The 20,546-nt window shown below is 42.8% G+C and overlaps 1 protein-coding gene across 9 annotated transcripts in view; it reads right to left on the reverse strand.

The window, feature by feature from the left end:
• The window catches only part of LOC121277270 (beta-amyrin 11-oxidase-like), a 122,367-nt gene that overhangs the window by 95,908 nt on the left and 5,913 nt on the right, over window positions 1-20,546 (reverse strand). For 6 of the 9 annotated variants that reach the window (XM_041186533.1, XM_041186534.1, XM_041186539.1 and 3 more), the window contains 2 exons: window positions 13,508-13,585; window positions 13,309-13,386 (listed from right to left, as the gene is read on the reverse strand). The exons of 1 other annotated variant lie outside the window; for it this stretch is intronic. In XM_041186533.1, coding sequence (XP_041042467.1) covers window positions 13,309-13,386; window positions 13,508-13,585 — 156 coding nt within the window. The remainder of the gene's footprint in view (window positions 1-13,308; window positions 13,387-13,507; window positions 13,586-20,546) is intronic. 2 more of the 9 variants (XM_041186535.1, XM_041186536.1) reach the window with 2 other exon arrangements.

Consider the following 20,546-nt stretch of genomic DNA (forward strand, 5'->3'; position numbering starts at 1 on the left):
CTGTGCAAATGAAAAGGTGCATGGAAATTTGAAAAACAACAAGATTTCCAGCAGTTGTCCCATGTCAGGTACCATGCCTTTAAGAGATGAACTAAAGGAAACCGTGTATTCAGGTCATTCAGGACATCTTCACTCCTGTAACAAGGCCAACCTCATGGATCAATTGAACACCAGGCATACCCAAGAATGGCACACTACCTATCTGCTTATATCCTTAAGCATCAAAATAAGGAAATCAAGGGAGATTAAGGTTAATGACTAAATGTGCAGCTACCCACTCACGAGGTGCTAACACACTCATGGTTCGATGGCCAAAATGTGCTTCTGGACATTCCACTGGAGGCGTAGGCCATTTAGAGTCAGCTCAGGGCCAAGATGCATAAGCTGCTGGAAGGGCTGCAAGGGACAGAAGTCATTGCACACGATCTTGCGACAGTTGATTTTGGAGAACACTTGAAGTAGCAATTAAAAGCCCTGATTAAGAACCTAGAACCTTTCCTACAACAATTGTGGAGTGGTGCAAAACATTATCAAAATAGAATTTCTTGACCAGAAGTTCCTTTTATTGGGCAATTTGGATTTACAGCAGCACTGCTTCAGAATGGAAAACCATCTGTGTATACTTCAAAAGCTTTAAAGTGATGAGATATGCACTGATTGAGAAAGAGTTTCTCGCAATTATGTTTTCCTGTGATAAATTTGAAGATTACATCAATGGCTAAAAGGTTGTGAATACTGAAATGGAGCACTGTCCTTTGAAAGCAATTGTTCTCAAGTCATTGAATAACGCTGCAGAGACTTCAAAGAACACTGTTAAGACTCCAAAAGTTTTGCCTGAAAGTATCTTCTAAAAGAACAGAAAAAGGATGGTCCTAGCAGACAAAATGAGCAGAGCTTACCTGCCAGACAATAATGCCTGTGGCTTTACACGCAAGTGGGAGAAAACTGATCATTGCAAATCATTTTCTGTTAAAGACTCACATTGGCAACATTTTTATCATGCTGCAGCAAATGACCTTATTGAGAAGTAACTGTGTTACTATTCAGCAAGGCTGGTATGGGATTAAATTGGAGATACCTGTACATGAATGCTTCCACCCTTACTGTGACCACGTAGATGACCTAACTGTCCAAGGGAATTTGATATTCAAAGGGCAACACCTAATGGTACTAGATGCTTTGTGTATGAATTAAGTAGCACATTCAACATAAAATGTCACAGAATTTTGTATCCATGGTCAGTGACAGCCTCTGTTGGCCCAGTATATCAAAACAGCTTAAAAAACACATTGCGAGGTGTTATCTCTGTTTGGCTCATTGTAGTTTTCTAGGTAAGGAACTATTATTGCAGCAAGAGATGTAGCTCTTTGATAAAAAAGGGGCTTATCTGTGTGAGTTACATAATCATACTCTGCTTGTTGTATGCATTTATTACAGTAACTTTATTAGGTGCAATGTTCTGAGAGAACTCCAAGAGATGCATGCAGGATTTGGGATACCAGGCTTGCTAGTAGGAAAATTCACAATTTGCACCCACAGAATTTGCAGTGTTTGTCAAGAGATGGTGACTGAGAATGCAACATTATCTCACTACTTGCAGTCCAATGGCAAAGCCAAGAATGCCATCAAAAAGATTGTCAACCAGTTCGTCATGAAATGCACAGAATCTGATCAGAGTTTCTAGCTCCGGAAGATTGACACAACACACCAAGTGAAGGTGTAAACACAAGTCCATCACAGAGACTTATGGGTCAGAGGTACACAACACTATTTCCTGTGTAGGAACACTGTCCTACAGTCTCAATATTCGATTGAGGAAGACACTCCTGCATCTCTAGGCATGAAGCAACACCAGCAGTATTATCATGAGAGAAATCCTAAACAGGTACGAGAAATGCACAGTTGATACAGTATGTATGAAAATCCTGGGCCAGAGTACTCAGGAGTGCTGGAACATGCATGTGGTGGGTCCCAGAAGTTATGATCTGCAAGTCATAAACTCATCATACTGCAGGATTTGCCATCAGGTAATTTATGGTGATGAGCCAGCTGTAAGCGAAACTCCTGGGTTGAGAGTTTTTCCTGAACCCAGGTGGCTAGCAGTCCTCTGAACTGCCCGGTCTCTAAGGAAATAAACGATAATTTTAACATCAAAAACATCTAGTAGTCGATCATAACAACTACTGATCTGGAAGACAGTGTCAGCCTACATCGCAATTCAGGGACTTTTAAAAAAAAATATTAATGCATGAACATTTTTGAGTTTCTCTATATGTGTGTGATCCTTTCTTGGAACTCAAATTGTTAGACACCGCAGCACGGTCAAGCCACAAGGTCACCATTCCCACATTGGAAAGGATGGGAATAAGCTCTGTGCAAAACCCTGTGAAGCTCCAAGTGCGCTCCTTATCATGGGATTCATCATGGCACTAGTCAAGTAACTTTTTTCCTCTCTCTTTCAATAGTCCAATAAAGCAGCAAGCACTTACTGCAGGCTACCTTGCCATTTTATACAAGTAAATAAATCATTGATACTCAATAGCTCACACCTACCTACCCCCTACTACTTAAAGAGTCTCAGCAGGTTGTGGAACTTGTAGTTCTACAGGAGCAGTGAAAACTACAACTCAAATGATACATTTCTCATTCCTGTGTAAATTTATTTAAAACAAGACTAACTCCTCAATCCTGTTCTACCAGCTTCTTGCATAATGTGGATTGTCTCATGATGTAATGCTCTCTCACAGGAAGAAATCGGGCAGAGCGGCTACAATTTACCAGCACCATAAGACCACATGCAAGTTTTTCCAATATGCACTAGTGGCAGGCTCTAATCTTGCTCTCCCTTTAAACTCAAAAGGGCCAATTGTCCCTCGATTCATCATTCCCAGAACTGTTAAGTAAAGACAGGCCAGGGCTTTCTGTTGCCATCTGTGCATTCTTTTCAATTTGTAACCAAGCACCCCAGGGGAGATGTATTAGAACAGCACACATTTTGCTTTAAACTTATGGGGGTAAGAAAAAACAAAGGAATCAAGATTTTCTTTTCATTCTGAGGCAGAAGCAGTTGGCTTTCAGCAAGTTATAGTTAGTGACCTCAAAACAAATTATTCCAAGAGCTTAGTAAGTCACTAAAGAGATTTATGACTCACGATGACTTAGCAAAACCCAAAGCAGTTCATCAGTGACCACAAGTCAAAAAATATAAAATCTGTTTCTTTGGTGAATACAAGTAGCAGCATCCTCCACCTATTAATTTTACTATGGAAGAATAAACGTATTAGAAAGCTTTTGAGGAAAGGAAACTAGAAGTATTTGTAGTAGTTTTTGTAAAATAAAATGTCATGAAATATATTCTGATTGGGCACCTAGTGCCAACATCAAACACTGCCCTGGTCTGTTGTAACAACAACTTGCATTTATATGAAGTTTTTAAATGTGCAAAGTGTAGCACAGTGCTTCACAGTCACGTAATCAGACAAAAACTAACACCGTGTAAAAGGAGGAAGGCGTCAGGGCAGGTGACCAAAGAGGTAGGTTTTAAGCAGCATCTTAACACAAGCCACATGCAGCATGAAGCTTCTTGCACTCTGTTCCAACAATGAGTTATTAGTCATGGCCTCAGAAGAGCAGCTCCTGGCATTTGTTTTGCGTTTCCCGACGATCAAGATTGTCAATTTAGTGACAGTTTGTGTTGTAAACTCAGGTCTATTAAGAACTGGACTAAGAATGCATTGGTCAAGTTTGAAGGTGTTACCAAACTAGGAGGAAAAGCAGTGGAATCAGAGGAGGCAAATTAGAAATCACAGAATGTGTAAGTGGACAGAACAACAAATGAAATTTCACAAACAAGGTGTTAAAGTACTGCAGATGGGTAACATGTACTCCACAAAGAGTGTTGAAATAGCTATGAGTGAAGTTTAGTGAGATTAAGGGGCCTTAGTACTCAACATGTCCAACCAATGCACAGCAGGAATCAAAACCAGTAAAAACCATACAGTCCTTAACACCAGAATACAAGCCAGAGGAAGTCATGATCACGTTGCAGAATGGTCTCATCATGGCACACTTTCAATACCATGTACAGTTCTGGTCAAGGAGATAATCAAACATTGGAGTGTGTACGGAGAGGAACCACAATTGAGAAAACACTGGAAAACCTTGGCTTTTCAACCTTGAAAGGAATTGGCTAAAGAGGTGATCTTGTAGAGATAGATAAGATAGCTCTGGGAATGGAAAAAGTAAATCCAGAATACTACTGCACATTGCAAAAGTAGGGAAGGGACACAGGCTTAAACCAGTGAAAAAAAGGTTTAGGACTGATATTAGGAAATTTTTCTATACAAAGGGTAATGGACTCCCAGATAGAGTGGGGAGTTTTAAACCCTGGATTCAGTTAAAGACCAATTAGTTGGTGGACTTTGTCACTCGAGATGGATGAATTAAGATAGACTAAATGGTCTTCCTCATCTGTGATTGCTATGTTTCATGTAGGCCCAGGTCATGAGAAATTCAATGAAAACAAGCAATAAATATATTTGTCAGTATGGACTCAATTTTAAGCCTACCTGTCTGGCAGGGAGGCAGATAAAATCTGTTAGAAAAAAATACATGAAAAAACCTCAAAGCAGCACAATAATCTGCAATTTTATAGCAAAGCTACACAATTTAACATAATAGTTCCATAGTATCACATGCATGCTGGAGCAAACTGAAGCAGGAAATCTGGAGACCCAATTTAAGGAGAGGCGCCAAGCAGTCCAATTACAAGAATCTGGAGAGGTTTTGGAGACATACTTGAACAAGAGTGTCTCTGTGTGTATGCTGTTTAAAAAGACAGACACCTTGGGCCTTTCTGACCTCAAGTCATATATTTAGCTACAGATATTACATTGTGTAAAATTGCTTCCAGTTCAATTTATATAAAAATATTTACCATATTTGAGCACCTATAACTAACAATGTTTCCTGTATCTATATCATAACCACAGGGTGCCCAATTCAGACTTTTAACAAATGCAATCAAGCATTTGGATCTACTTCTAATACGATTAGCTACTTCAAATTACTTTCAAATACGCTTGTATTATCTCAAGCAACAACTTGCACCAGTGCTAAACCCCACCACCAAGCCCCAAGTTACAATGACATTCACAATTCTGGTGATCTCCATTATCGCATAGTCTACAGCACTTCAGATCTGAGGACGTCTCCCACAATTGACCAGGGATAAGAGACTCTGAAGCTTCAGGTTAGCAGTTCCTGGGCTTGCTTTATTTCCTTCACAGGATGGGAGCGTCAGTAACAAAGTCAGCATTTGATGCCCATCCCTAACTGTCCTTAGAGAAGGTAGTGGTGAGTGGCCTTTTCAAACCAATGCAGTCAATGGGGTGTAGGTACACTGACAGTGCAGTTCCAGGCTTTTGACCCAGCAACAGTGAAGGAACAGCAATATATTTCAAAGCCAGGAGATGGTGTGTGGCTTGGACGGAATCTTCGGGGGGTGTTGTTCCTATGCGTCTGCAGTCCTTGTCCTTCCAAGTGCTGAAGGTCACTGGTTTGGAAGATGCTGTCTGAAGAGGCTTGGTGAATTGCTGCAATACATTGCGTAGATGGTACACACTGCTGCCACTGTGTGCTGGTGGTGGATGAAGCAAATGTTTAAGGTGGTGGATGGGGTGCAGGTCAGGTGGGCTGTTTAGTCCTGGATGTTGTTCAGTTTCTTTAGTGTTGGTGGAACTACACTCATCCAGGCAAGTGGGGAATATCCCATCACACTCCTGACTTGCATATGGTGGACAAGCTTTGAGGAGTCAGGTGAGTTGCTCACCAAACAATTCCTAGCCTCGGACATGCATTTAAAAAAAAAAATGAAATCATTCATGGGATGTGGGCATCATTGGTTATGCCAGCATTTATTACCCATCCCTAATTGCCCTTGAGAAGATGGTGATGAGCTCCCTTCCTGAACTGCTGTAGTCCATGTGTTGTATGGACAACTACAATGCTGTTAGGAAAGGGGGTTCCAGGATTTTGAACCAGCGACGGTAAAGAAACTGTGACAAAGTACCAAGTCAGGATGGTGTGACTTGAAGGGGAACTTGCAGGTGGTGGTGTTCCCATGTGTCTGCTGCCCTTGCCGTAACAGGTGGTAGAGGTCACAGGTTTGGAAGGTTCTTGTAGCCATGGTATTTATATGGCTGGTCCAGTTCAGTTTCTGGTCAATGATAACCCACAGATGTTGATGGTGGAGGATTGAGTGATGGCAATGCCATTGAATGTCATGGGGAGATGATTACGTTCTCTCTTGTTGGATATGATTATTGCCTAGCATTAATGTGACACAAATTTTGCATGCCACTTATCAGCCCAAGCCTGAATGTTGTCTTGGGCACAGACTGCTTCACTATCTGAAGAGTCACGAATGATACTGAGCTGTGCGCAAATCAGCAAATATCCCCACTTCTGACCTTTGGGGGGGAAGATTATTGATGAAGCAGCTGAAGATAGTTGAGCCAAAGGCACTATCCTGAGGAACTTCCACATGATGTGCTAGGACTGAGATCATTGGCCTCCAACAACCACAATCATCCTTCTTTGTGCTAGGTATGATCTCAATCACTGGAGAGTTTTCTCCGTCCTTCACACCCCCAATTCCCATCATCTTCAGTTTTGCTAGGGCTCCTTGATACTACACTCAGTCAAATGTTGCCCAGGTGTCAAAGGCAGCCACTCAACTCCATTCTGGAATTCAATTATTTTGTCCATGTTTGGACAGGTTGTAATGAGGTCTGGAGCTGAGGGCACCTGGCCCCTCACTGAGCAGGTTATTGTTGAGTAAGCGTCACTTAATAGCACTGTCGACAACATCTTCCATTCCTTTGCTGAGAGCAGGATGATGGGACAGTAACTGCCTGGAATGACTGTGTCCTGCATTTGTGAACAGGACATACCTGGACAATTTTCCACATTGTCAGGTAGATGCCAGCTTGAAGCTGTAACAGAACAGCTTGGCTATGGATGCAGCTAGTTCTGGAGCACCACAGCCCAAGACGTTGCCAGAGTCCATCACCTTTGCTGCATCACTGTCTTCAGCCATTTCTTGAAATCACCCTGAGTGAATCGAATTGGCTGAAGGCTGTGATGCTGGGGCATCTCAGGAGGAGGCAGAGATGGATCGTCCACTGGGCACTTCTGGCTGAAGATGGTTGCAAATGCTTCAGCCTTGTCTTTTGCACTGATATAGTGGGCTCCCCCATTACTGAGGATGGAGATATTAGTGGACCCTCTTCCTTCAGTTAATTGTCCACCACTATTCATGACTGGATGTGGCAGGACTGCAGAGCTTTGATCTGATCTGATTTGATTGGTTATTAGAATGCTTAGTTCTGTTTATCACATGATGCTCCCACAGCTCAGCATGCAGGTAATCCTGTGGTGCAGCTTTTTAGGTATGCCTGCCGCTGCCCAGGCATGCTCTCCTGCACTCCCCATTGATGATAATGATAGAGTGAGTGATATGGTGGGCCAAGCAGTTACAGATTGTGATTGAATACAATTCTGCTGCTGATCGCCCACAGCACATCAGGGATGCCCAGTTTTGAACTGCTTTCTCTGTTCTGAATCCATCCCGTTTAATGCAGTGGTAGTGCAAACAACAGGAAGGGTATTTTCAATGTGAAGTCAGGGCTTTGTCTCCACAAGGACTGTTGAGCAATTGCTCTTACCAATACTTTCATGGACATCTGTGACAGATAGATTGGCAAGCGTAAGGTCAAGTAGGTTTGTCTCTCTTGTTAGTTCTTTCAAGGCTTCCTGCAAGCCCAGTCTGGCAGATGTGTCCTGCAGGATTCCACAAACTGGGTCAGGGTGGTGCTACCGAGCTACTCTTGCCGATGGACGCTGAAGTCCCCAACGAAGAGTATATTTTGATCTTTGCTACCCTCAGTGCTTCTTCCAAGTGGTGTTCAACATGAAGGAGTACTATCCATCAGTTGAGGGAGGACAGTAGGTGGTAATCAGGAGGAGGTTTTCTTGCTATGTTTAACCTGATGCCATGGGTCAATGTTGAGCACTCCAAGGGCCAGTCCCTCCCAACTCCACACCACTCTGTCCCACATGTATCAATGAGACAGACCCAAAGACATTAATGGAGCAGTCTCAGACATTAGCTGCAAGGTATGATTAGGTGAGTATGACTGTCAGGCTGTTACTTGACTAGTCTGTGGGTCATCTCTCCCAATTTTGGCAGATGTAAGCAAGGATGACCTTGGGTCAACTAGGCAGTGAGTGACCTTGTCAATGCTGGATGGTCCATCCAGCTTTACTTTCATTCAACTTTTCTGTAGCTGTAGCAGTCCGTGTCCATAGACCTGGACCTGGACCGTGTCCAAGACCTGGACAACATTCAGGCTTTAGCTGATAAGTGGAAAGTTACATTTGTGCCACACAAATGCCAGGCAATGACTATCTCCAACAAGAGAGAATCTAACCATAACCCTTTGACATTCAGTAGCAACACCATCAGTGAATACTCCATTATCAAAATCCTGGGTGTTATCATCGGCTAGAAACTGAACTGAACTGAACTATCCATATAACTATGTGGCTACAAGAGCAGGTCAAAGGCTGGGAATTCTGTGACGAGTAACTCACCTCCTGACTCCCCAAAGTTTGTCACTATCTAAATGGCACAATGGTGTGTGATGGAGTACTCTCTACTTGTCTGGATGAGTGCAGCTACATGAGCACTCAAGAAGCTCAACACCATCTAGGACAAAGCAGCCCACTTGTTTGGCACCCCATCCATCATCATCAACACTCATTCTCTCCACCGCCAACACACAGTGACAGTACTGTACACAATCTACAAGGTCTCCGCAACAACTCACCAAGGGTCCTTTGACAGCATCCTCTAAAACCATGACCTTTACCACCAATGGGGACAAAGGCAGCAGATGTATGAGAACACCACCACCTGCAAAGTTTCCCTCCAAGCCATACACCAACCTGACTTGGAACTATATTGCCGTTCCTTCACTGTTACTGGGTCAAAACCTTAGAATTCCCTTTCTAAAAGCAATCATGGGTGGCAGTGATTTAAAGTGGCAGCGGTTCAAAGTGGCAGCTCACTGCCACCTTCAAGGGTAATGACGGATGGGCAATAAATGCTGGCCTAGCCGGCAGTGCCACATCTCATGAATCAATAACAAAAAAACTCAATGAGCTGAATTCCAGAGGTAAAGCAAGAGTGACTGCCCTTAAAATTAAGATAGCATTTTGACTGAATGTGGCATCAAGGAGCCCTAGTAAAGTTGACGGCAATGGGAATTGAAGGAAAACTCTGCACTGGTTGTTGTTATACCAAGTACAGAGGAAAATGGTTGTGGTTATTGGAGGCCAACCAACCCAGGACATCACTACTGGAGTTCTTCAAGGCAGCGTTCTAGGCCCTACCATCTTCAGCTATTCACAAGGATCCCTACTAAACTCCCCAGACATCCCCAGCCTCCACCTGCAACCCTGCCCACCCACCTCACCCAACACCCTACCCATTCACCCTGGACCTTTAAAAATTATACTGTGGCTAGTGCCGTAAAAAAAGGGGTGTCCTGTCTTCCCCTGACTTTACTGCGATCCGATTGAAATCTCCAAGGAACGCTGTGCTCCACATTGCTGCAGTTCAGAAGACGTGGCAAGACATGCGGAGCAACATCAAGGTGGGAAAAAGTTCAAGTGGAGCGGCAATCCAATGATGATTGCTGCTCCAAGGAAGATCCAGGCCACTGTCACACTCCTTTGGTGAATCCTGAAGTGGGGAGTGGTGGGGGCATCTTAGTTTATTCTTCTGCACTATACACATGCTACCCATTGGAAGCATTAACCAGAAACACAGGGGATGATTTTAATGAGGGATGAGAGAGTGCAGGCTAGTGTAAAGATGACTGAAAGCTACCTGACCCTCTAAAGTATGAGAACGATGTGGACCTCAGTTTCTGGGCCTCACCTGTATTATTGTTATCAATCTCCCACACGACCTTGGCATGATCTGGTCATCAAGCTTCCTGCTGCCCAAACGGAAATAATCTTCAACACCAAGCTAAGCAGTTGGGTGCAGGAGGGAGAGCTTGTAATCACGGCAGAGGAGGCCCAGAGTTTCCCTTAAGACCTGTAGCAAACCCATGCACCTGCTGGCCCAGAAATTACAAAGAAACTTATCTTTCAAACCTCGATTCCATATCCTTGTTGGTTCTCTGCATAGGCATAGGAGCAAAGATAGTTGTTGGTGCCTGACTACATCATTTTAACCTGTTCTGCATGTTTAAAGAAAGGCTCCGCTGCCTTCCAGCAGGTGTTCAGCTAGACTGTCAAAAGCAGATTATCAGGACCCACGGGAAAGCAGTAGCGTTGGCGGTGGTGAGGTTGCACGGCGTATTCGCCAGCGGGGCGGGCCTTAAAATCTATCAGCTGACATCAGCTTCTACAGGTATACCAATGACATACCTATGACAGTTCTACCATGCTATGCACACCACTGCACCAAGCACTATGGATGCTGGGGTTCAATTGAAACTTTCAAGGCTGGGGTGAATAAATTCTTGATGGGTAAGGAAATCAAGGGATTATGGAGCAAGTGTGGGTAAGCGGAACAGAGGTGCAGAACACCCACGACCTAACTAAATGATGGAACTGGCTCAAGGGGCTGAAAGAAACAAGAGTTGCCTAATCTTGCCAGTTCAATTGCCTAATATTAAAATCTGGAGAAACTAGCGTTTTGGACAATATTTATTCCTCAACCAGCATCACTGACAGATTATCTCATCATTTATTTCATTGCTGTGTACATGAGCTTGTCGCCAGCAAATTGGTTACTGTGTTTCCTACATTAGAACAGTAACTACACTTCAAAAGTAATTAATTGGCTGAAAAATGTCCCAAGAATGTAAAAAAAGAACAAGCTCTCTCTTTGTCTACATTTCCAGCTGATTCAAAGAGATGCAGAACCCTGGAATCATCTTTCTCCCCAGTAGTTATTCTATTGTCAAATTGCTTTCCTTCTACTATCATCCCTCTCCTGTTTTTGAAACTGTTCCACGCTTTCATCATTTTGATTTCATGAATGCCCACCTCCCAAAAAACACTCTGCGAGTTTCATAATATTCAAACAGGTCTCCTCAGCTGCAATCAGTCCTTCTTACACAGTCCTCCCCGCCTGGCACCCTGTTCCATGTTCCCTGCGCCCACACACTCTCAGAGAGCCACCAGGCACCCCAATATAATCATTTCAACATTCACATCCTTGTTTTCAGAATGTTCCTGGGCCTCACCTCACCCCGCCTTGGTGATGTCTTCCTACCCTCCACACCTCAAAATATGACATCCCTCGCCCTCATTCACTTCACCGCACTACTGACAACTGCACATTCAGATCCTCCCTCAGACTCTCTAAGCAGTCCCTTCTACCATGCGACCTTCCTCCCAGGTTTCTTTTTGACCAGTCTTGGGTCACCTTCCTAGACTTAGCTTATTCTCCATGCATTATCACCTATCACTTCTCTTTCTCTAATGTAATTGTCTGCCAATGAGGAATGCAATATAAATGCAAGCTGGTATCCGTACTAAAGTAGTAAGTAATAGAAGTTAAACTGCATGTCAAATACAATAATTACATTTGGATTCTTAACCACTTCTAAACATTAAAGGCAACTGGGGTTGAATTCTTCCCCCACCCCAACCAAGGGGCTGTGCTTGAAATAATATAGCAACCCAACCTTGATTTCCCTCTTCTCACGCTCCTCCCCACATTCCGTGCTCTGTTTTCTTTAAGTCGCCTCAGTTACTGCCATTTTCTGGGTCTGCCGGGCATTAAGCCCAAAGTGACAGCAGTAAAAGCCTCTATTTCTTCCAATGAGGGAGAGAGCCCTCAACTCAAACCTTTGTAGGCACCTGTCTTTACCAAGGCTTACAACGGCTGCAGTTCCTTCTTTCTTTTGCCCCCTTAAAGTCCCTCCTTTCTTCTGCAGTGCCAGCAAAGTTTCCTCCATTGCGCAAACGGCTACGTGCAGACAGCAGGAAACCCACTGTGCATGGTAAATTAATTCTGGCCCAGGAAAATAGCTCAGAGGTATGTTGGAGGGACAAGTCCAAATCCTAGCCTCACTGAAAACTCAACCCCATGCTTTTTCCTTGTGGCAATAAATGCTTCCATTTTCCAAATTCAGTTCCTGCCCACAAAATACTTAATCCCAGATTGGACATCTAGCGTCCACCATCTGTACCCCTTCAGTGGTGTTCATCATAATGTGCCCAGTGCAAAGGGAACCATAAACATGTGAAACCAGTATTAATCATCTGTACCTACAGTGACCAGCAGTCAAATGAAGCCTAACCTAGGTGCTTTTCTTGTTACTGCTCCAATGACTTAAAATTCTATTGAAATTAGTCTAAATTCAGTCAATTACAGCAAAGCAGGACTCACCCATGTGGCTTCAAATGCCTGCTGGTCAAAGGAGTCAACTGAAACCAATTAAAATGTAGAACCATGAATATTCAATCAGACAACTGAAGAGTGGTACATTTCCTGCCAATCCCACTCCCTTGTGATGCTGGAGAATGTCCTATATCAGTCACAAATCAATTGCGCTGATCTATGGGAGATTCCTTGACTGCGCTGATCTATGGGAGATTCCTTGACTGCGCTGATCTATGGGAGATTCCTTGACTGCGCTGATCTATGGGAGATTCCTTGACTGCGCTGATCTATGGGAGATTCCTTGACTGCGCTGATCTATGGGAGATTCCTTGATTGCGCTGATCTATGGGAGATTCCTTGATTGTGCTGATCTATGGGAGATTCCTTGATTGCGCTGATCTATGGGAGATTCCTTGACTGCGCTGATCTATGGGAGATTCCTTGACTGCGCTGATCTATGGGAGATTCCTTGACTGAGCTGATCTATGGGAGATTCCTTGATTGTGCTGATCTATGGGAGATTCCTTGATTGCGCTGATCTATGGGAGATTCCTTGATTGCGCTGATCTATGGGAGATTCCTTGATTGCGCTGATCCATGGGAGATTCTTTGATTGCACTGATCTATGGGAGATTCCTTGGTTGTACTGATCTATGGGAGATTCCTTGATTGCACTGATCTATGGGAGATTTTATGCTTGGACTCATCCTTGAGCTTCTGTGGAAACCTGAATCCTTGGCAAACCAGCGCAGTGTCCAGTGCATTTTACTGACTGTGCCCCAGCAGCTCCATGCTAATATCATACTTGCTTTCCTCAGACAAACACTGGAACATACCATTTGCGAAGCAGACGGTGTCTCCAAACAGCTTACACATAGAGGTAGTATAGGATGTGTCAAAGACATTGACTTTCTCTGTAAAATAGTGACACATAAATGGCATCAAACTTTGAACAGCTGACAATAAACATTCTACTTCAGTGTCCTCCATACACCTTTATACATTCAGAAAGGTACACCACTGTAATGAGCTTACCATCTGTTGTTACTAGATTGTCACCATACAATTCATGCATAACTGCAGAAGGATCCTTTTCAAACACTGACATCCTAGCTGCAAAAGCAACAATTGTAGGTTATGCCACATTTCATTAGGCACCCAAATGCTCCTGAGAGTTGCTCAATAGCACATCCATTATATAAATTAGGACTCTTAATATATGACTGGGCATAATTACAGATTAATTAGGAATGGCATAATCACATGACTGTTACTGATGCAGACTACCTATTTTCCACATAAACATTACCTAATCATAGTTCATACCAAAGCAATCCTTCGGCAAAATTAAAACAATTAGAGGTTCCTATGGGTGCATTCACAAGACAAGCTGACTGTTGCAAGCAGTTTCAGCTGCATGCCAAAGCTAAATTTGTGGGTCTGTTAACGATTTCAGGGTTCCTTCCAATCTCTCGCCGTAACTTCAGCAGGAGCTCTGGAAACACAGCATGGAAGTTCGTAAACTGCTAATCAGGTGTAAAGGCCCCAATCGACACTGAAGTAAAGCAGAAGAGAGTTACTCTCTTTTCCAGAGGTTCTCACTCTGCTGTGCTCTGGTATCAGGTGCAGCCTCAGCTGTGAATTCAGGTTGCACATGCAACATGACAGCATTGGTGCAAAGCAGTCAATACAGTTTAAAACTGTCCAAAAATAATTTTAAATAATCGACAAATAGGGGGTGAGAAAAAAACAAACCAATTTTTTTTAATTCTTGAAGAATATTTTCCTAGCATAACTTTTGATTAATGTCTGCAAACAAAAATAATTGGCAAACAGATAATGGAGGAGGAATTGGCAGTCATCCAGCATGTTGCTCCATCAGCCCATTAAAAAATTTGCACTGTCATGCACACTTCCAAATTATTTAAACTTCAAAGGAGTGCACCTCAGTGGCTCAATTAGTAAATGTATCACCCAGAGTGGAATTGAGTCATAAACCAAGGAGATTCTATACCTGATCTCTGGCCTGTGCTCATAGGGCTCAATAAATTTTATACATCTTTATCAAGAGAGAGAAGAAAAATAGTCAGGGTTTCCTGCTAATAACTTGCAGTTGGCCTTTCCAGAAAGTCAGCACATCTGGACATTTAAAAGGTCAGACTGAACTTGGCTGCAATGTTCCTCATAGTTGAACAGCTCCTGATGCTTAGGAGGTAAGTCCACCAATCCCTCACTTCTATCAGGGAGCCACCTCATCAGAAAGCACAGGTTGGAGGTGGGCTACAACACTATGGGCACCTTCCAAGTAGGGGTCCCCACCAGGAAGGAGGGGGGATTGGAGAATTTACCCATTGCTGGTCACATAGGAACGATGGGAACTGGAGGCTGCTGGTGCTCATGGTTTCATACCAGCACAAGTCACATTATCCACAGTACCAGGGAAAAAACAAAGTTAGTTAGATAGGATTTTAAGATAACTGACAAGCAAAGGGGAAAGGGAGGATAGCTTTTTAATATACATTGTGAGCTACGAGCAGCAATACTTAGCCTGAAAAGGGTAGGGGAAGCAGATTCAATCATAACTTTCAAGAGCAAATTTAAAGAGTCAAACAAAACTTGTAGGGCTATCAAGAAAGAGCAGGGGAATGGGACTAATTGGATAACACTTTCAAAGACCTAGGAGAAGAATGATGGTCTTCTTCTGCCCTGTACAATATACTATAAAATAACTTGTTTACATTCGCAATATCCATATCGCTTTAGCATTTCAAAGACTCAGGTGTTCCTTTTCAATATGTTCACCAAAAAAAAGTTGTTTGTGTCTTACAGTTTTTACTAATGCCAATGTTATAATAGAAACAATCCCCATAATATAATAGAACAGCACTGAATTTTCCATTGTATTGAATGCATTTACCATTAGGCAATTCTTGTTCTTTAACCAATACAGAGCCATTTACTGACCTACGTATACCCAGGCAAACTATGTTATCAATTGTATCCAAGGCTTGAATGGAACCAGGCAAATTTCACAGTTAAATTAATCACAACACAAATAAAAGTAAATAATATAATCAGAAAGTGGTTGCCTTTAGAATGAAATGTTATCACAATGCATATATACTCACACAGTCCCTAATCTCTTCAGTCCTGACAACTACTGCAATGTTCCCCGAATATTCTAGACAAATTCTTCCACCTGAGAAATTCTAAGGTTTGCTCTGGGACACCCCAAAATCCAGATATTTACCCCTGGTGTACAGAATTCACACCATGCAAAGGTGTTTGCTCGAAGGATAATCTTCCAATGTTGACGTCTTTATTCACTGTGTCTATCCACAGAATGGAGGTAAGTGACAGATGGATATGAAAAGGCCATTCAGCCTCAAGCCTATTCTAATATCCAGAGCTTTGTTGATCTGCACCTCAATTACCCATGTTGATCCATTTCCTTACCTGACAAAGCCAATCGATCTTGAGGTTCCAACTGACTCAACATTTAGAGCCACTTTGAGATTTCCACTATATTTTATGAAAGAATACATCCTGATTTCACTCCTAAATAGCCTAGTTCTAATTTTAAGATTATGCTCCAGTGTTTTAGATACCCTTCTCAAGGTCAATATATTCTTCCTGAAATGCAGTGCCCAAAAACTGAACACCATACTCAAGATGGAATCTGACCAAGGCTCGGTACAATTGAATAATAAAACTTTCTCCCCTTTGCATTTGCAGCCTAAGGTGAGAAAGAGATCAACATTCCATTAAACTTCAAGATTAACCTTTGTACTGATGTATAGCAATTTGTGTACATGAACATCTTTCACCTCTTCAAAGTATTCTCCCTATTACAAGATGAATCTATTAAGTATTTCTTTTATACAAAGTGAGTGACATCACACTTCCTCACGCTAAACCATATCTGTCGGTTTTACTCACTTAATATGCTTATGTCTCTCTGTTACTTCCTCTCCAGGCCACACAACTCCTGCCTTCTGCCATCTCAAGCTCTGCACACTTGATATATAACCTTATACTTCTTCATCCAAGTCACTGATATACATGGTGAAAAGCTGAGGCCTCACTACAGATCCCTGGGGACGACCACTTTTCACAACCTGCCAGAGAACATCCCTTTTTTGTTTTTGTTTTTATCCCTTTATCCCTACACTTTGTCTCCTACCCTCCAACCCACTTCCAACTCAAGTCATAAGATTATCTCTAACTTCATACTCTAATTTTTGTTTCCAATCTCCTGAGCAGAATCTCATCAAATGTCTTCTGAAAACCCATTTGGGCAACATACATAGACTTATCCCTATCCATGTTATTAATGACCTCCTCAAATAAAAAATCAAATAGGATTAGTTGAACGTGACCTGCCCTTCACAAATTCATGTTGATCAGCTCATACTTGTCCAAGGGCTACTCTATCATTGTTAGGAACAGAGCGAGTGAATGTTGCCAATCTAATATTAAAGCCACAGGACTGTAGATTCCCCATTTTTCCCTCTCTCCCTTCTTAAATAATAGAGCAGAATTTGCAATTTATCAATCCAAAAGGAACAATTTCTGAATTGAGCGCTTTGGAAAACTGCGAAGTAGTAATTTAAATTACAACAGTAGTAGTAATTTAAATTTATTATTTTAAAATTTATTTCCATCTATTGTTTTATCTCCACCTTTTAGCCTATTTCGATCCCTTCCCCCACCCCATCCCCACTAGGGCCATCTGTCCCTTGCTCATCCTGCTTTCCACCCTTAATGTCACCATTAGCACATCCCTTAACTAATATCACTACCGTCAACACCCCTTTGTCCTTTTGTCCGACATCTTTGGCAATCTCTCCTTTGCCTTCACCCATCATTGGCCCTTTTTCCAGCTCCACCTGTCCCACCCCCCTTAAACAGCTTATATTTCACTTCATTTCTATTTCTCTTCAGTTCTGATGAAGAGTCATTCGGACTCGAAACTTTAACTCTGTCTATCATTCCACAGATGCTGTCAGACCTGCTGAGATTTTCCAGCTATTTTTGTCTTTGTGTCTTGGTAGTTAACTGTCAGTCACCATAAATGTTGCATTCTCCATGGCAACATCTCTGCCAATCAGAGTCCACTTGCCAACCAATCAGCACTCTCTTCACATACAAAGTAAATTGTTGTTTTCCCCTTATATTGGTATTCTTGAGGTGTTCCGATGAATGCAAGACGAAAAGCTTAATAATACAAGTTTTTAGGAAGGAAAGGATCACTGTAGATTTCGCTTGCTCAACAATAAGCCTATCATAAATTACACGAAGGATAAACAAAATGAGATGGCTACAACAGGATAGCAATACTGTCTCAACACTATATAGACCCGAGTGTAAGAAGTTGGTCCCTAATCATAATTAGGGCCGACGAAGCATTGCGAAGGAGTGAAAGATGGTAGTTAAAACATGTTACCATCTACAGACTACGAGAGAGCAGTTATTAATTAACTCCTTCAGTCTCTGGTCAGAATTCTGCTGGGCTGACAGGGATCTCACCCGCTGGAGAACTGGCAGGGAACCCCCATCAGTTCCATGGAGAGGCCCAACAGAATCAAGTGCCTTCCAGGCACTTAACTGGGCATTGTAGGGCCTTCCAATGATTGAGGTATCCGTGGCAGAAGTCCCACCCTCCAACTGTTGCCGGCCAGAGGCTGACAGCTCCCCCTGCCACCAGCATCAGGAGCAGTGGCTGCTGGCGGCAATACACCCAACAGAGGCCCAGGATCGTCATGGGATGTCAGGCCAAAAGGGGAGTGAAGGGACAGGGATCACTTGGTCATTTGGGGGGGGGGGGGGGGACAAGGGAAGGAGCTGGCTTCCAGTTGCACCCCACTGTGCGGTGCCATGTCCCTTGATCAAGCACAGGTGGCCTGTGAGGGACCACCCCCAACACCCCGGCCAAGAAGCCTGCTGGCAAACCCAATAGAGTTTGCTGGCTGACTCAGGGATAATGGGTGTCAATTGGCTTATTAATGAGCCTAAATGGCATTCCACCCCCTACCACCACCAGCAGCCAGGAATCTCAGGTCAGCCTCTTTTACCCTTGAACTTAAGCAAGGGAGATTTTGTCACCGCTGGAAGACCGATGAAGAGGACGTGGATGCCAAGGTTCCCGCCATGATGGGCTTTATTAAATCCAGCCCCCAAAATCGGATATTAAATATAAATAAAATGCCCAGGTATTTTGCCTAGTTCCACAATTACTGACTGCGGATAAAGTGTGATCTACATTGACCACAAACCCACTGATTTTAAAATTCTCATTTTCATGTTCAAATTCCTACATGGACTTTGCTCTTGCTATCTCTAATCTCCTCCAGCCCTACACCCTTCCAAAAATTCTTGACTCCTCCAATTCTGACCAGGAGCCCCCCTGCCCCATTCCACATTCCACAATTGCTGACCATGCAATCAGCTGCCTCAGCCCCAAACTCTAGGATTACCTCCCTGAACCTCTCTGCCTCCTTCTCCACCTTTAAGACACTCTTTAAAACACACTCTCAAACCTCTCTTTGATCACCTGCCCTAAAGTCCCCTTCTGTGAAGAGCCTTGCAACATTTTACTACATTAAAAGGTGCTTTATAAATGCAAGTTCCGGTAGATTTTCATTGCCATCTCCTGGATATTGAGCATCCCCTAGGCAGTGTACCAAGAGACATCCCAGTGGAGACGACTGCTTGCCGGAAACAGAACCCCTCCGATTTACCTCGCGTTTAGAAGGATCAGTCAAATCTGCTTAACGCTTCCAAAAGCCAAGCAGATAACATGGTCAGAGCAATTTTTAATGCCACAATTCATGTGCCAATAACTTAGCTCCATGAACAGTAGCTAATTGGCTTTAGCAAGCCGGGATCTTCAACTATCCTTATTTTGAGATCATTCTGCACGTCAGTATCGACACACAGAGCTGTTCCAGGGAAGGAAAAAGGAAGCTCTCTAGGTAGGTTTAACAAGTGCTCTGAAGAATCAACGGACCCTCTGAACATTTTAAACTCCAGATTTGATACCATATTATTCACCTCATCGCTTACCGCATTTCCAAGTTGTGTCACTTGCAATCAACATATCACAAACAAACTTCATCAGCATTTCAAGAAAACTCATATTAACCACAACTAGAAGCTAACTTAACTAAAGGGCCAGACCAACTATTTTTGTGTGGCTATTTCATTTGAGAAGCTAACAAACCACACCCTCCCAATGTTCCAATTCAGGCGATTCCCAATGGATTAGCAAAATGATACTTATTCAGGGATCCCAGGACGCTGTACAGTAGAGTGCATTTCCTCTGTCCTATATCATGTTCATCCATTGACCTCCACTAGCTCCCAGTCCATGGATATCTTGACTTTAAAATTCTGATCATATTAAACAAATTCCTCCGTTTCTCTGTAACCTCTTCCAATCCTATAAGGACAACTCTACATTATTCCACCCCCTGTCTCATGATAATCCCCAATTTCCTTTGCCCCATCATTGAGAGCTCCATCTTTAGAATTGGAGGATATAGTATAAACCCTGGAATTCTCAACCCAAGTTTCTCCACCTCCTTTAAGATACATCTCAAACCCACTATTTTTTGACCAAGCTTTTGGTCACCCATTCTAATACCTCCTTATGTGGCTCAGTGTCACATTTTATCTAGTAACATGCTTTGGGACATTTTACTACGTTAGAGGTGTGACGTTAAGTGGAAGTTATTATTGCAGATAGCAAATTTTCACTTTTATAAAGCAAACAGCTAGTAAAGTCTCCTGAATGCGGTTTGAGGATTAAGGTGGGATTTGTTTCACGTGCCAAGTTATTAAAGCACAAAGTTTTCTGGCTGGATCCCACTTACAGGTTTAGCTGATAGCTATATGTTGATGGATCCCCTATTCAAGCACAAAACCTGCACTAATTAAGTTGGCTATTGTAGAAATAAGGGAATTTAAATTACATAAATCACACACATGGAACACACATTGGGTAATTATAATCACACTCCCAAGATTTCCTATCCGTTAATTGATGAAGAATCACAAGGAGAATCCCCACACT

This window comes from Carcharodon carcharias, chromosome 4 (assembly GCF_017639515.1).
Source record: "Carcharodon carcharias isolate sCarCar2 chromosome 4, sCarCar2.pri, whole genome shotgun sequence".
Taxonomy (NCBI): Eukaryota; Metazoa; Chordata; class Chondrichthyes; order Lamniformes; family Lamnidae; genus Carcharodon; species Carcharodon carcharias.